This window comes from Opisthocomus hoazin, chromosome 24, assembly GCF_030867145.1.
Source record: "Opisthocomus hoazin isolate bOpiHoa1 chromosome 24, bOpiHoa1.hap1, whole genome shotgun sequence".
NCBI lineage: Eukaryota > Metazoa > Chordata > Aves > Opisthocomiformes > Opisthocomidae > Opisthocomus > Opisthocomus hoazin.
In genome coordinates this window covers 670,465-686,603 of record NC_134437.1, presented here as the reverse complement: position 1 = coordinate 686,603, position 16,139 = coordinate 670,465, and the positions used below count along the sequence as shown (strand labels likewise).

At 64.2% G+C, this 16,139-nt stretch overlaps 2 protein-coding genes across 2 annotated transcripts in view; one reads left to right on the top strand and one right to left on the bottom strand.

Moving 5' to 3' along the window:
- PAFAH1B2 (platelet activating factor acetylhydrolase 1b catalytic subunit 2) overlaps positions 1-16,139 on the bottom strand; it is a 640,582-nt gene that overhangs the window by 306,263 nt on the left and 318,180 nt on the right. The gene's annotated exons all lie outside the window — the stretch shown is intronic.
- Positions 738-16,139, top strand: part of CADM1 (cell adhesion molecule 1) — a 129,181-nt gene continuing 113,779 nt past the window's right edge. The window contains exon 1 of the mRNA XM_075442271.1: positions 738-864. Within this exon, the coding sequence (XP_075298386.1) occupies positions 768-864 (97 nt within the window). The 5' untranslated portion in view covers positions 738-767. The remainder of the gene's footprint in view (positions 865-16,139) is intronic.

Below are 16,139 nucleotides of genomic sequence, written 5' to 3'. Positions count from 1 at the left end.
CTGTTGCGATACTGATATTTATTATGCGAATTGTATTCCCCACTGCTGCCTGCTCTGCACCCTGTGAATCCTTGCATCGTTAGAAACCTTTCTAGCGCACGGGGGCTGCCTGGCGAGGCGGTGTCCGCGCCTCGGCGGGTCGGCCGGGCGCTGCCGTGCAGAAGGTCGGACCCGGCACAGCGGGGTAGCGAAGCCAAGCGCTGGTGAACGGGGTGCGGGGCCGGCCAGGGGAGCTCCCCGGCCCCGCACCGTCGAGCAGCGCCTGGCCCTCCCCACCCAGGCTGCCCGCAGCCGCGTGCCGCGGCTCGACGCCCGCCCGCGCGCTCTCGATGGCGTCACTCATGGCGTCCATCGCTCCGAGCCCCCGTCCCCCGGTCGGGGTGCGGTGCCCGAGGCCCCCTCGCCCCCGGCTCCGCGCCTCCTGCGGGGAGGCGATGCGGGGGGGCACCGGGCCGCTGGCACGGGGAAGGCGCCCGGCGGGTGGCGCGCGCTGTGGCCCGGTCGGCGGCAGTCGCGACAGGAGGAGCTGCTGGAAACGCGGCGGGAGTGGGGGGGGATGGTTTTGTTGCGTTCCGGCCCGCCGCCCTCCCTGCCCGATCTCGTTGCGCCCCGCGCCGCGCCCGGCACTTTGCCCCCGGCCCCTTGGCGGGGCGGGCGGGGGGCGTGGCGCGGCGCGGCCCCGCCCCCCGGCGTGACGCGGCGCGGCTGTGGGCGGCGCGCGGTGGCGGTGCCGGCGCGGCGCGCAGAGCGAGCAGGTGCCGGTGGCGATGGCGGGCGGCGGGCAGCGCGGCGGCGGGCGGCGGGGCCCGGGCCTTCTCCCGCTCCTCCCGCTGCTCCTCTCCGCCGCCGCCATCATCCCCAGAGGTAGGACGCGGCCGGCCCCGCCCGCCGGGGGGCGCCCCGCAGCGCGGGGGGGCCGGGGGCGCGGGGCGGCCGGGCGGGGGGGAGCGGGGGGCGCGGGGCGGTGCGGGGGGGGGGGGCAGCGGGCTGCCCGTTGCCATGGCAGCGGCTTCCCCGCGGGCTCGGCCGAGGCGGCCTCGCCGCGCCCGGTCCCGGGGGCCGCGGCGGGGGGGGGGGGGGCCGCGACCTGTTGGCGCCCGGCCCGGGCGGCGTTGGCGGCGGGGGAGAACAAGGCGGCCATTGAGCCCCCCCGCGCCGCGCCGGGGGACGGAGCGGGGCGCGGGGCCGGCGGCGCGGCCGAACAAAGAGCCGCATTCACGGGCGGGCTGCGCCCCCCCCCCCGCACACCCCAGCCCCGGCGGGGCGGGGGGCTGCGCGCCCGCTGCGCCCTCTGCGAGGGGCCGGGGGCTGCCCGACGGCCGCCCCGCAGCTTCGGCACCGCGGTGTTGTCTGCGCGCAGCCACCCCCCAGCCCGTCCGTCCCTCCATCCGTCCGTCTGTGGTGGAAGGAGCCGCGAGCATCGCGACACGGACGGACGGATGGATGCTCGCGCGTTGGGGGCTTCGCACTCGTTGGGGCGAGGCGCCCGCGGACCCCGGCGAAGCCCCGAGCCCGGGTGCGGGACGGCCGCCGCGCTGCCGGACTCTCGACGCCTCGCGCCTCGGCTCCTGACGCGCCGCTCTCCGCCGATCGCCGCCCGGCTGCGGGCGTCGCGACGCGCCGTGGAGAAACGGAGCCGCCGAAGGGGACACGCCGAGCTGCGCGGTCGGGGTTTCCGGCGGTGAGAAGCGGGGCTCGGCGGAGGATCGCCGTCCGACGGGTGCGGTGCTCCGTCGCGAACCGCGGGGCGGCATCCCAGACCCCCTGCGTTGCTGCCGTTCGGGCAAGGTTTCCTCTAGGCTGGAGAGCGCCGTGATTTTTATTTACTTATTGCCCCCCACCCCGTTCCCCTCTCCAGAGCCGCCGGTACGCTCGCCTCGGCAGCCTGGGGAGGGAGAAGCAGCGCCGTGGCAGCAGCGTGGGGCCGAGGTGCCGAGCGCCGTCGTCGCGTCTCCCGCTCGGCTTGCCGCCGAGTGCCTCCACGCCGGCGTCCCGTGCTCCGGCGCGCGCTGGAGCCTGCCGCGGCGGCCGGCTTTGCGCCGGGGGGATCGGAACGGCGAGGGGCAGCGCTCGGACTCGCCCTACACCGAGCCAGGAGCAATCCGTGCGTTTCTGCGGCTCCTTTTTTATCCGAGCCCCGTGCTTTACGGCCAACTGCGCTCCCTCACCCCCCGCGATCGGGAGGGAGCTGCGGAGGGGGTTCGGCTGCGGCCGAGGGTGCGACGCGGCGCTGCCCGGCAGGATCCCTGCTTGGCCAAAGCTGCCGAGGCGTTCGGAGACGGCATCGAGACGCGGCGGGAGGGCGAGAGATGCTCGCAGCCCGTATCTACCGGCACCAAACGGCAGAGAAAGACCCTCTCGGAGGCTGCGCTGCGCCGGGCGCCCGTGCGAGCACCCAGCGAGCGTCCGAGGAGTGTTTGCCCGCTCTCGCGCCGGGCTGAGCTCCTGCGCTGGGAAACGTGCGGTGCGAGCGGCGGGGGAGCGCTGGGGGGGCTGCTGGATAAAGCCGTCCGCCTGGGCTGCGGCTTGGGCTCGTTCGTCTCGCATGTAGGCAGCCGAGCGCGGGTTTGTGGGCACGGCCGTCCGGCGTGGAACCGCGGCCGAGGCGGCTGGCGGGGCCGGGGCGATGCTCCGCGGGGAGCAGGGGTGTCCGCCGGGATGCTCCGGCTCGGCGGCCGTGCCGGCGAGGTGTGGGGCTCCTCAGGGAGCCGCTGCCGCGCGCCGCTGGCCTCTTTGTTTGCCTCGCGCTGCCGTCCCCGGGTGCGCGCGTACAGAAGGCTCTGCCGCCGCGCGGCCCTGGCTCGCCGTGCCCGCTCCGGAGAAACGCTCCCCGGTGCTGCGTGGGGGCAGGATTTTCTGGGCGCTTCTCTTCAACGCCGGTTTCCCCGGAGATTGCCGTCGTGCTTTGACAAGGGGCTCGGGCAAGCCGTCCCTCCTCGCTTTTCCGACAGCGTCTGGCGGCGCTTGCTGGGTTGTTTCCGCGCCCGAGGAGTTGCCTGCTGTGGCCGAGGGACTCTCGCGGGCTCCGCGGCGTTCGCCGGAGCTGGAGTCCGGCCAGCGAGCAAGCACCCGTGCGGTGGTTGGAGAGCACGGGGAAAGCCGGACGCGCGGTCTGTGCCTCTTCGGAGAAGCTGGGTGCTGCCGGGGGGGAGGAAAAAAAGTTTCTGGGGAATACTGCGTGCCGCGCTCCGGAGGCGCAAACCCACCGGCGCTGAATAGAGAGGCTGCGTCCGGAAACCTGCAGTGGAGGAGAGCCCCGGGGTGGAATGCTGTAATTACGAGCGGTATGCGCTGGTTTAGGTTTCATAAATCAGCGGCTTTCCCGGAGGTGTGACCGCGGGCCGCGGCGGCCGGCGGGGAGCTCGGCCGCAGAGCGCTTTGAAGGTCGGCCAGCGTCGGCGTGCCCGGCGTCGAGGGCAGCGCGCTGCTGGAAAAGGGATTGGGTTTGGGTTTTTTATTTTGCGTGTTTTGAAGGAGCACGCCGGTGCCCGGAGCAGGGTACGGAAGGAGGGAGCTGGCTGGCCCGCGCCGCTGCGAGATGAGCTGGCGCTTGTGGTCAAGCCACGGGCTGAATTTAGATGCTCCAGTTTTTAATTTGCGAGGGTGGAGGCCCCAGCTGCTGGGCGTGCGGCACGGGGCTGGCGGAGGCCCGGCTGCCGGGCTGACCCGGTGCACCCCTGCCCAGGACGCTGCTGTGGGCGGTGAAACCCCCGCGGCGCGGCGGTGGCTGGCGTGGTTGGGGCTGGGCTCTGACCACGTGCTCGCACGCTGTCGGCGGTCCGGGCCCTTCTCGTGGCGTGGTTTGTGCCAGGAGCTGTTCCTGGCTGGCTCGCCTGGTTATTTGAAACCCGTCGTGTCCCTCATAGGGTTGGGCCTGTGCTGTTTTTAGCCCTGGAGTCTGGTTTGAGTTGATTACGTTCGTCTGCGGTTTAAAAACTCGCGTGTTGGAGCACTGCGACCTCACTGAATTCTGAAGGTGAATCTGTGATTGGAGACGTGAGACCCCGCGGCGTGAGACCCCGCGGCGACGGCAGCGTGAGGGATCGGCGTGCCGCTGAAGCCCTGCTCCTTCCTCGGGAACGTGCAACTTCTGCGGGCTGCAGCTTAACTGAAAAATCTCTTTGGCTTTGATTTTTTTGTTTTTGTTTTTTTTTTTTGTCCCTGGAAACACCGGCAGCGTCTCGGTGTTGCCCGTTCGCCGGCATTCATGCATGGGTGCTGCCTTCTGGCAGGCTGGCGGCGGGTTTGGCTTGGCGGTTCCCCCCGGAGCAGCACTGCCCATTTCCGTGGGTCCTGCCTGGAGGACGGGGTCCCCGCCGCCCCCTCCCCTCGGGGGTGATGCCGGTCACGTGCGGATACCGCAGGGAAAATGAAGCCGGCTCCTTGCCGCACGTGACGGCGAGCGCCGTTTAGAGCCCGGGCGCGCGTTCGGCAGCGGGAAGTGGCGGTGCTGGGGGCTGGCTTGCTCTGCCACGGCCCGCCGCGACGCGACGGCTCCTGCGAGCCTGGGCCCGAGCCGTCTCAGCCCACGAGGCGGGAGCACGGCCTCTCGTCAGAGTGGCGATGCTGTTTGCGGATGGGGTCCCTTTGTGGGCAGCTAGCGGCCGGACCGGGGCTCGGCAGGCGTCGGAGAGCGTCGTCGCTGTGAGCGGTGCCTGGAGGGAGGACGGGGCGCGCGGTACCACCGGCCTGCGAGCAGCTGCGTCCCGGTGCCCTGCGGCGTGCGTCGCTGCTGCGAAGGGTGACAGCGAAGAGAGAGATATCAAGCGGCAAAGTGACGTTCCCCTGCTCCCCCCCCACCCCACGCAGCAATCGAAATACGAGTTGGAGTCTGCAGCATCAAAAGAGAGATCAGAGTAATCGGATCAAGCACGGCAAACCGCTCGTTGCCGCTTTGCTGCCTTCAGACGAGGCTGCCTGGCAGCTCTCGTCGCAGAGCGCGCTTCCGTGTGAGCGGTGCTGGGCTGCGGCGAAGCAGGGCTCTGCTGAGACTGGGCGAGGAAGACGGCTTTCTTCGCGTCGCCTCGGGGCTCAGCCACAGAACCAGAGGTGCCCCGCGCCCTCCCGGCTCTCGTCTCCCAGCCGAGGAGCGCTCGGCCCCAGCTCTGGCTGCAGAGCGAGCGCTTTCGTCACTCGGTGGGTGTAGTCGCGGTGATGCGTTTGAGACGCGGCCCGCGACGCTGATGCGTCCCGGACCTTGGAACACCGAGGACACCGACGTCTCCTCGATGGAGGTCGTGGCTGCGCCGGCCGGAGGTGCGGGGACGTCCACCCCATCCCGTGGTGCCTGCCCTGCTCCCTGGCCCCAGAACAGTCGCGGACGGGCGCACCACGACGTGTGGCTGTCCCTGTCCCCGCAGGGGCTCGCCGCGACTCGTGGCGGGGTGAGCAGCACCCGCTGAACGGGCTCGTGCTCCCTGGCTGCTGGAGCGTGGGCGCAGGCAGGGTGCTCCTCGCCGCGTGACAGCTCGGTGCAGTTTCTCCTTCCTCACCCATGGCTTCGCTTCCGACCGTGGCTGTCGGACAGTTCGCCGGCGGCTGGAAGTGGAGACCCGCGCTGGGCGTTGGGAGAGCGTTTCTGCGGGGCCGCTCTGTGCCGCGTTGCAGCTGGGGGCTGCTCTTCCTCCTCCTTCCTCAGCTTCTGCCCTCTCCAAAGGAGACGCGGCTCGTTAGCCTGGCGGACAGAGCTGCCGAAAGCTGGCGGGCCCCGTCCGCGTGAGCAGCCTCCCGGTCGATGCGAAGGTCTGCTCCTCTTCATCGCTCCGCGCAGTCTTCAACAGGACGCGCGCATCCCATCAGCTCTCCCTGAATCCAGAGCTGCCAGGCGCTGCCGCCGCCGTCGCGGCTTTTCTCGGGAAGAGCAGGGATTAAAGCGGGATGGATGGGAGATTAACACTGTTCCCCTCGGACTTCTGCAGGGAAAGGGTGAGAAATAAAGAAAATACTTGGAGGCAAACGGTTTGTTGCTGCGCAGGAAGGCGTAGAGCCTTGCAAACAGAGGGCTCGTAGCAAAACCAGCGAGGCAGCGATCAAATCGCTCTGGGAGCATTTCAGATGCGCCATCGTAGGATGCCGCTCTCCTCCACGCTCTCTTTGGTGAATTGGATCTCAGATCTTCAGGCACGCTAACGCGACCCGACGCGTGCGGAGTGCGGCGGTGGGAGGTGCGCGTGGCACGTCGGGTACCGCTGTCTCTCTGGGGGGCTTTGCCGGGCGGGTGTGCTGGGCTCACTCCCGTGTGAGACGGGGGAGGTCTCCGGTGGGAGCTCCCCTTCAGCGCGATTGCGGTTGTAGATCTGCAGTCGGGAGAGGCGCAGTCGTCCGGCGGCGGATAAGTGAGGATTAGCCAGCTGGTGTGGGGCTGGTCGCCCGCGCCGCGTGCCGGGGAGAGCCCAGCGGAGCGGGCGTCCTCCGCCCCCGGCACGGCAGGAATTGGCGCCGGAATTAACGGGGATGTCGGCGGCGGGCGCGTTGGGGACAAAGGCTGGGTTGTCCCCTGCTTCGCCTGGATCTCGCTGCCCCGAGAACGAGCCTCGCGCTGCGAAGCGTCGCGGAGTCCGCCGGGGAAGCCTTTGGCAGCGCCGCTGCTCTGCGCCTCGAGCGCAGCCGGGGAAGCAGCGCGGGGGTTTGAATAACTCGGTATGTTTGTTGTGCTAAAAAACGCAGTCGCTCGCAGAATCACTTTTCCTTTCTCGGCTGCTTTATGAACGTCTCGGAAGTCGCTGGCGGAGCCTCTGCAGAAGCCGCGTGTGAGCGGAGCGCCGAGGGGCGGCTGGTGCCGGGCTGCGGAGCGGAAAGAAGCGGTACGTCTCTGCGGGCGGAGAAGCGCCGCTGACACGGGCGTCTTTTCGCCTTCGGTTGGTTCCCGGGACCTGCAAGGGACTGGGAGGCGGAGGGAGAGCGGGTATTGAAGCGGCTGGTCCCCGTCACCGCGGCAGAGAAGCCCGGCTGCAGGGGGCTGGCGTGGGCGAGCTGCTCCGGCGTGGCGGGGGCCAGGCAGGGGGCCCTGGGTGCTCCCTCCGGCTCCGGCTCCGTCCCCGTCCCGCGATGCCGGAACGCGTCTCGCCTCGCGTGGCTTTGTACGTTCGCTCTCCTCTCGGAGGGGCTTTTTTCAGCCTTGCTTGGCCCGGATGATCAGCATGCGGAGGAGAGCTGCCTCGTATTTACATGATTTAGTTGTAAATATGGTGTTGATAGATATTGTTGTCAGAAGTGCTTACAGCTACTGGACTGATTACTGAATTTCTCATGTGAAAATCCGCACGAGCTACGCGTACGAGCGGCTTCCCGGGGGACGTGCCGGAAGGGAGCTCGCGTTCCCGCGCACGGAGCGAAGCCGGGGTGCGGGTGGCTTTCTCGGGGCGGGATTCCCCGGCAGCAGCTGGGCTTCTGGTGCTGTAACGAAGGAGAGCCGAGAGGTTCTGGTTCCCTTTTCGGGGGGGGAGCAGATGCCAGCGTGTGGAAGAGCCGTTTGGGGATGGTACGCCTGGGAAACAGCTGTAAGGTTGCGCACGGGGGGCTCAGGGTGGGCGACGTTGGTGGCTGCCACTGGGGTCGAGGGAACAAACGCGTGATTTGCCCGTCGCTTCTTTTAATTGACCAACGCGCACTGCTTGAACCGCCGCTGCGTCACAGCGTTACGCCGGAGCGCTGCCCCTGCCTACCCTGCTCCCGTGCGTCAGCGAACGACGGCGTCTGCGAAATGCCTCGGGAAAGGCAACGAGCCTGGCCCTGGCCCAGTCCTCTCCGGGGGGGTGGGCTGCAGGGGGCTCCCCGCAGCCGCCGGACGCGTCTGCGCGTTGCTGGAGGTCCGTGCCGCCCGCGCGTTGACCAGGGGAAGCGAACAGCCGGGGGTGTAGTTGGAGGTTTGGAGGTACGCGAGGGTGCTGGTGGTTATGACGTTAAAAACCAGGCGGGGACGGAGGGGCAGGTCGCGTTGTGCCTGGAGGGAGAGTAGAGCCGTGGCCGGGTTCGCGCGGCCGCTTCTCTGCGTAGTGCTAACGTGCAGAACGCCGTCTGCGCCGCGGCTCGGGCTGCGCGGGGGGAACCTGGGCGCCGCGTCCCAGTCCTCCTGGCACCGGTTTTTCCCAGCAGCGCCGTCCGTCCGTGTGAAGCGAGACGCCGCGCTCCCGCGCCCGCCGCCCGGGGATGTGTTTCTCGGTTTGGAGCCGCTTCGCTGGAAGGAACGGCTGCTCCCTCCCAAGCAAAGCCCGTCCCTGCGGCGGGACGTGGAGCGGCTCGTCTGCATTTGGGGCCCAGTCCGGCGGCTTGTTTGCCTGCCAGCCCCTTGGTTCACCAGTGTTTTGCCTTAAGGGGGGGAAAAACCACCCAGAGACCTCCTCTTGTGGGGTGAGGCGGGCTGGGAGGGTACGGGCCCCGAGTACTTAGCATGGGCAGCGGGAGCTTGGCGGAGTCGCGCGTCCAGATGGATTACATGAGGAACTTGACATCTTGTTTAAAAACAAATCATTCATTATGTAGCAGTGAATAATCAAGCGTTATAGTTTCATCTCTGGAGGTTCCTTTTTTGGTTGGAATTTTGATAGTTCAGTAATTAAAAGCTGATAGCTATTACGCTGTCTACATGTTGATCAATTGGTAATTAAAAAGTTGATGATAGATATGGTATTTCATGGGACTGGTTTGCTACCGTCAGATCTCCGTGGTGGGTTTTGAAAATCGTCGTTTAACTTGGCACTTGGGCATTTTTCAATATTCATGGACTGTTTTGCTTGATTTTTATAAACTGCCTTTAAATGGTCGCCATTTGCATACGGTAATTGGAGATCCTAACGGATCGCAGGATTTCAAGGCGATCTGAAAGACTGATTCTGTCCCCGTCGGCTGCAGCGCGCAGTCGGGGAGTTGGGTAACACCGTCAGGGCTAAAGCAGCCCGAAATGAAGGGAAGCCATGGTGGCAGCGGCCCGCGTGGTGGAAGATTCATTGCTTCAGGAGTCGAAGCCGAGACCAAAATGACGGCCTAGCCCAGCGCTCTTCGGAGCAGAATGCAGGATTTACAGCTCTGCCACGCTCCGGAGATTAAAAACACCGCCCGCCCTCCAAACCGCCCTCCCTTCCCTCGCAAAACTTAGGGAGAACCAAGGTTTTTTTCCCTCTCGTGAGTAAGAATATGGTTTTGTTGTGTTTTTGTAAAGGCGTTCAGAGTCCTCCTCCTCCTCCTCCTCCTCCTCCTCCTCCTCCTCCTCCTCCTCGAGCTTGCGGCCCCGCGGCTGGCCGGGCGTTGGCGAGGGTGGGTGATGCCGTGGTGCGGGAGCGCTCCGTGCCCTGCCGAGACGCGGGCTGTGCGGGCGTCGGGTGAGCTCGCCCGGAGCTTTTTGCCGGGTCGGAAATCCTCCTGGAGCACTCCCTGGCCGGGCTGGCAGCGTGCCCTACCTGAGCCGCGGCCCTGGCACGCGTTCCCGGCGGTTGGCTCGGAAGCGGAGAGCCGCTCGAGACGCCTGCCAGCCTGATCTAGTGGAAAATACCTTCCCACCGCTTCCTCGGGCAAGCTGGAAGGAGCCTGGAAGGGCGGGCGAGTCTTCGCCAGCTGGGCCCCCGACAAGATGCCCGACGCGGGCCGGGAGCCTTTCCTTCGCGACGCTGCGTCTCGCACGACGCTGGGATGCTCTGGAGGAGCCGGAGGCGAGCTCCCACGCCTCGGACCCTTCAGCGGGGCGAGCCCCAGCCCGGCTCGCACCCCCAACCAGCGGGACGTCCTTCTGCGCGCCGTGACGAGCGCTCAGAGCCCAGCCCCGGCGTGGGGACACCCAACGCCACCCCCCGCTGCCCGGCGTCCCTCTGCGAGGACAGACCTGGTGCTGGTAGCACCAGCGCCAAACCCACGCCCCGAGTCTTCGCCCCTTCTCCGTTCGCCTGTTTCCTGAATTTGGAAATTCAGCGTTGTGAGGCTAGGGAGAAGAGATGGGTGCTGGTGTTCTGGTCTGGTTCCTGGCGCTGCTGGCCCGAGACCCCTGCCTGCCCGTGCCGCGCTGAGCCGGCGGTGTCAGCTCGAAGCACCGCTTGTCTCTCGAAAGACGTGCAGACCCCGTCCTTGGACATTTGTTGCTTCGTGACAGCTGGTTCTGGTAATTTGTTTTTTATGGGGCAGTTTGTAGTAAATGAATGACACGTTGAATATTTCACCGAGATTTGAGATTATCTAAAGGATCCTTTCCGGTTTTACTAATTGGTAAATAATGCTGAGTACATTGATGTTGACACGAGCAAATGGATTTTTTAAAATGATTTTGAGGCGAGCCTCATTAGAAGACGCTCTAATGCAGTCAATGGGAAATGTCACCGACTGCCCGTGCGCGCGCTCGGACCGGGTCGCGGCGGCCGTGGAGCTTTCACAGGTCCGTGCTAACGGCGGGCAAGCGCCCTGCTGCGCGCGGCTGCCGGTCGGTCCCGCTGGGCTCTGGGCGCTGCCGTCGAGAGCCGCGTTCGCTGGAAGGTGGCAACTGTGAGAGCTGGGGAGCTGGTGATCTGCCCGCGTTCCCTCGGGCCTCCTACGAGCCGTCCTCGGCGAGGCGAGGGCGGGAGGCCTCGCTGCATCAGTCCCTGTCTGGAAAACGCCGGGGAGAGAGCAGACCGGGCGCAGGCGACTGGAAGGCGTGCTCGGGTTGGTGTGGTGTGATGCCCGGGCGCGTTCCCCGAAGCTCCGGAGGCCGGCGGTGATTTTAGACGCTTTTCCGAAGGCTGCTTTTCCGTGACGTTCCGCGAGGCGCAAGCGGGCTGCCGCTGCCCGAAGCGGCCCCGGCAGAGCCGGCGGTGAAGCTCCGCGTTCCAGCCCGAGCGGCTGCTGGCGCCGAGCGTGCTGCTTTCCCGCGGGAGACTTACCCGTGGCGGTGAGAACAGCAAGCACAAGTCCTGCCAGAGGGCCGGCGAGCGCGTTGGTTTTGCCGCGACGCGCAGGGCTGTTGCTGGCAGAGGCGATCGGATCTTCCGAGTGGATCCTGATGAGCAGCGACAGGCCGGAGGCATCTTGGTTTAATCCTGAGGAAGGAGGTGGATTTCGTTGTCTCCTGGGGCTTGCAATAAATCGCTGCGGTGCCACGGGACTCCGGGTCCCGTTTGTTGTAGACGGGGGGAGGTTTTTTACTCGCCCAGGTTACGATCTGCCTCTTTGGGGCCTCCTCCTGTCGGCAAAATGAGCTTTTTCCTCCCTCTGTGAATCCGCGAAGGATGCTGCTTTGCCATCTTGCAAGTAACCTCTCACGTTTTGCATTCGTAGAACTGGATTTGCTTAAATCTCTTGTTTTCCCTTCCTCAAGACAGATGGGGAAACGAGCGCGCGTGCAGCCCTGGCCCGGCGTTTCCCCTTTCCTCCTTCGGGGAAGACGAGCTGCTCCGAAGCCCGGGAAGCGAAGGAGAGCGCTGTGCAGACGCGACTCGCGTACGGACACGCGCTGTGCTGCGTGACCCTCTCAGGGCGCGGGGTAGCGTCCTCTCTGAGGGGGTTCGTGGCTGCTGGGGCGAGCGAGGGAGCGATCCCGCTCAGGAAACTGTGGCTGCGTGAACGTGTTTTTAAAGAAAACCGGAAAAACTCAAATATCTCTTGCGGCGTCGCCGTGCGCGGTGGCCGTCGAGCCTCTCCGGTCGCAGCCAGCTGGCCTGCTCAGGGAGCACAGTGCTCACCGAACTGAGACTACTGGGCGAGAGCTTTGGCTTTGCTAATTGGTGCCGTGTGAGGGAGAAGGTTCTCTGTGGCCTTGGTCAGCGGTCTCTGGGTCCTGGGGACGCGGGAGCAGTGCCGTGCGGGTGGCCTGACAGATCGCCGCTCCTTCAGAAGCGCGGCGTCCGTGCACGCGCCTTGCTCGTTGCGTGCGTGTGAGCTGCGGGGTTTGTAACCGAGTTCAAACCATCAGGGCACGCTCCTGTGCTCCCTGCGCCGCCTGTAGCTCCCTGTCCCCAAAGCCTGAGCTTCCGTCTGGCATTTCCAGCGTGCTCGCTGCGCACGCGGGCGGTGCGGTGGCACGCCGGGAAGGCAGCGTGCGCGACGTCGCGGCTGCGATGGCACGGCCAGCGTGGCGGCTGGCCTTCCAGGCCGCCTTCGCGCTGACGGGGCGAACGCTGCCAGCCCCGTCGCTTCCGTTTCCCTTCTGTCCGCCCGCTTTCCGGAGAGCTGCGCGCGCCGGTGACTGCACCGCGTGCCTTGCGCGGAACCTTCGTGTTGGCTGTGCCGTCTGCTGGCGTTCTGCTCCGAGTCAGCAAAACCACTGCTAACGCTGGAGGACATCTTTCCCCAGCCGACCCAGGAATGGAGTGACGATGTCAGAAATGGAGGGGGCGAAGCTGGGTTCCTCGGTATTTCTGCGACGCCTGCTTTCCTCCCGACACCCGTGGGCCAGCTGTCCGGGAATTGTGGGCGGGGGGTGTCGGAGGATGTGAAAACACGTTTGTATGCCAAATACTCCATCTGGGCTATGGGAGATCGTGGGGAGGCTTGGTCGAAGATAGGAGTTTATCTTCACTCCAGCGTGCTTGGAAATCCTCAAAGACTGCGGCCTTCCTGTGAGGTGCTTCGTTCTCGAAGCGTATCGAGCGCCGCAAAGTTGTAGGCGTCGAGGTTAGGGGAACTGGAAGAATGTTTGACCAAAAAAAAAAAAAAAAAAAAAAGTCAAAATCCAACGCTTCTCTAAGTTGAAAGGGAGCAGTTCTGGGTCAGCTTCTTAGGGGGTGACTCTTGGCTTGCCTCCGGCTGATCTCTGCACGCACACAGTGGATGGAGGCTGCTGGAGGCTGCCATGAGTTAATGAGGGAGGGGAGTCCCCGTGACAACCGCTTGCCCAGGCGAGGGGTGGTCCTGGAGAGGAGCTTGCTTAAGGGGGAGCAGACCTCACAAAACCCGGGAGGGCAGGTGTCACGGCGGGCTTGCCGGGGCGCTCAGGTGAGATGTCATTAATCTCCACAATTAGCGAGTATGGACGTTATCAGTGTAGCGCATAATCCCTTCTGCAGGCTGCGTGTCGGCATAGCCAAAGGATGCTTCGTGTGTTACGTTACCTGGGATATTTGGGGATGTTTTTGTTGCGCTCTGAAAGCAATCTGCGAGATCTGATAGGAAGAGACACAAAAGGTTAGCGGAAAGCAGACGAGAACCGAGTCGTCGACTTCAATAGGAACTGCACTGTGCGAGCGGTAATGCTCCTTTCCATTCATTACTGCAATTATAATTATGGAACCCAAAGTATTTAATTGGCCTCGCAGACTCTTCACGCTGAATAGATTGCATTGTTACAATTTAAAAAAAAAAAATACCCTCTTCTGCATTGCAAATACACGTACGTGTTGCTCTCTGGTTCTCGAGAGGTTCCTTTGTTTATAAAGATGAGTGATTAGCTGAATTACGGATCTCTCCTATGTTGTGTCAAACTAAAATCAGATGGAAGAAGCGTCCTTCCCGCGCACCAGATGGAATCAGATGGAAGCTTTACAGCTTGGTACGTTAAACCCACCGAAAACCGGCCTAATCGGGGTCGTCAAAAGTACGAAAGTCTCTGGACCAAAGCCAGCCCGTGGAGCTGGATCACCCTTACCCCTGGTCGGGCCGCAGCGGCGCGTCAGGTCGCGCCCGCCGGCCCCGCGCGCCTCGTGCTACCGAGCCGTGCCCGTTCGCCTGCGTGCGGGGCTGTCGTGGGAAGGGGCCCGTGTCGGCCGTTCCTCCGGCCGCAGGGTGCTCGCCCGGCGCGCCTCGAGAGGTGTTCGTCCCCGGGGTGGCTGGTTGGCGCGCCGGCTCGTGAGACCTCCCCTGCCCGAAGCTCCTCTGTCAAGATTTAAAAGGCGTTGGACTAGCTGACCCCCAGAGGTCCCTTCCAACCCCTGACATTCTGTGATTCCGTGAGAAGGAGCGATCCGCGGAGGTGCCGCCCGTGTATCTGGCTTCGTCGCCTCCGGGGAGCGCGGCTCCTGGCCGGGGGGGAGCTGCCTCCCGTCGGCTCGCGTTCTGCCACTCCGGCTCTTCGTGGACTGCGGGCGGAACAAGCAGGCGAGTGTAATTACGAAGCGGTAACTCCAGCAGCAGGGCTCTGGTGAGCCCTTCAGACGTGGGCAGAGCCTCTTTGTTCGCCATTAACGACAGAAAGGTGCGGAAAGGTTTGTTTTCCCGCCCCTATTCCGGCATCCCTGTTCGCCGCTCGGGCGGCGTTTATTGTGCTTTGCTGATCTTTTAATGCTTCCACAAATGGAAGGGCAGCGGGTTCCGATGTATCCGGCTCGTAACTGCCCATTTAAATGGCTTTTTAAATGGAGCGTTCTTTCCGCAGCGCCGTTTCTTCTCGTTGGCTGATCTTCGCTGAGGGGCGGTGGGGGACGAGGGCTGGAGGCGGCGTGCACAAAGATGCTGTGTGTAACACTTGGCAGAAGGACTTGAAATTGGATTACAAGCTACTATTCCGGCAAGTAAATGTCCGTGGTGTTTTTATAGCTTATCTCTATTCATCTCTGTTTGCAGGGCTTTGCTTGCCAAGCGTTAATGTAAACACTCTATTTTGAGACAGCGGTCCGTTTGCCTGCTGGAGATCCTTCTTTTATAAGGTGGTAGTAAACCTCTGTCACATAAAAACCAAACAGCCCGGTGGTCATAGCTGCACGCGGAGCGATGCTGCCGAGGCGGAGCGTTGGCAGCGCCTGCCACCGTGTCGGCAGTTGGGTGCGCTCTGACCGGCCTCCGCTGCCGGTAAAACGCCCTTTCCGTGGGCACCGGCGCTTGCCGTGACGGCTCGGCAGCGTCCGCTGGCCTGGGAGCTGCTGCCTGGGCTCCGGGGCAGGGCTGAAGCGCGTCGTTACGTGAGCAGCGCAGCTAACGAAGCTGGGGTTCGAGGTTTTCGGTCGGCCTCGTGAGCGGGTTCCCCAGAGGGAAGCCCGGAGCTCCGCTTCCGACTTTGCCCGTCGGTTGGTGCGTCGCCAGCACGTTGCTCCTCCGTAGCTTCTTCGGCGCCTGCGAGACGCAAGCTCGCGCTGCGGCCTTGGCACAAGTTGCTCCCCAGGCCTCTTTCGTCTCTTAGTGGCCTCATTTAATGTCTTTGAACTCTTGATCTCTGCCTCGGAGCTCTCTAGCTTGAGCCTGACCAGCGAGTCGACAGACCGCAGAGACGTCGCTGGTTGGCCTTGCTGGTTGGCCGTCGTCCGCCCGAGCGAAAGCCCGGGTCCTTCTGGATTACCGACGGAGCTCCTCTGAGACAGGAGCTACCTGGGGGTACGTGTGCGCTGCTATACACTTGTTTCCCCTGCCCTGAGCGAGGCTGGAGATCTCCGACAGTTGAGTTTGGAAGCATGAAGTTGACTTTCAACAGAGCTGCTGCTGTGACAGACTCTCCCAGCCCAAGTTTTCTAGAGTCGGTGCTCGGCGCGAGGTGGGTAGTGGTTCAAAGTCTGGAGGGGGTTTGGGAAACGATCTTGTGGCTGACTTGGGTGAAAAAAGTCAGGTGGAAACACCACCTGAAACTTGGACTGGAAAGGGAAAATGAGCATATCCTGCGTGTCCAGCCGAGCGGCGGGCTGTTGCGGTGGGGCAATGCGCTGCAGGGTGTTTTGGAATCAGCTGTGCAAACTCTCGGGAACGTGGCCGGGAAAATGTGCGAAGAACTGCAGCCTTCTGTAAATGTGCAATCTGTGTCGCGCTGAGAGGGAGCGGGGTGTCAAGTGCTGGAGAATATCTTCTGGTTCAGAGCCTTCTCGTGTTTATTTTGGGATGCTTTGTGGCCGGGGAAAAAAAAGAAGTATTTACCATACTTCCTTGCCTCCTTGGAGAGCACAGACAGAAGCGAATGAAAAGATAAAGGCGCAGCTTCCCGGCGGAGAGCTGTCGCTGGCACGTACGTGTGGGAACGAAATGAAACTGCACCTTTGCAGGGGAGGAGAACCTGCAGAAATGAGGGGATCTGCGCATAACACCGGGTTGTTTTCTTCCCCTCCGTGTCCTCTGGTTCCCGGAAAACTTGTTTACGCGTCAACCGGTGTTAAACTGCCGCCTTTGGTGGTTCAGACGTGGGCTGGAGCGACGGGAAAGCGAGCCCTAAATCACTGCTGCAGATCAGGAGGCTGGCCTTGTGTGAGCCGCTGGGAGCTGGCTCGGCGGCCGAAAGCAGAGCCTCCGCCTATTTTCTGGCATCGCCGCGAGGCCGGGGGACGAAGGTG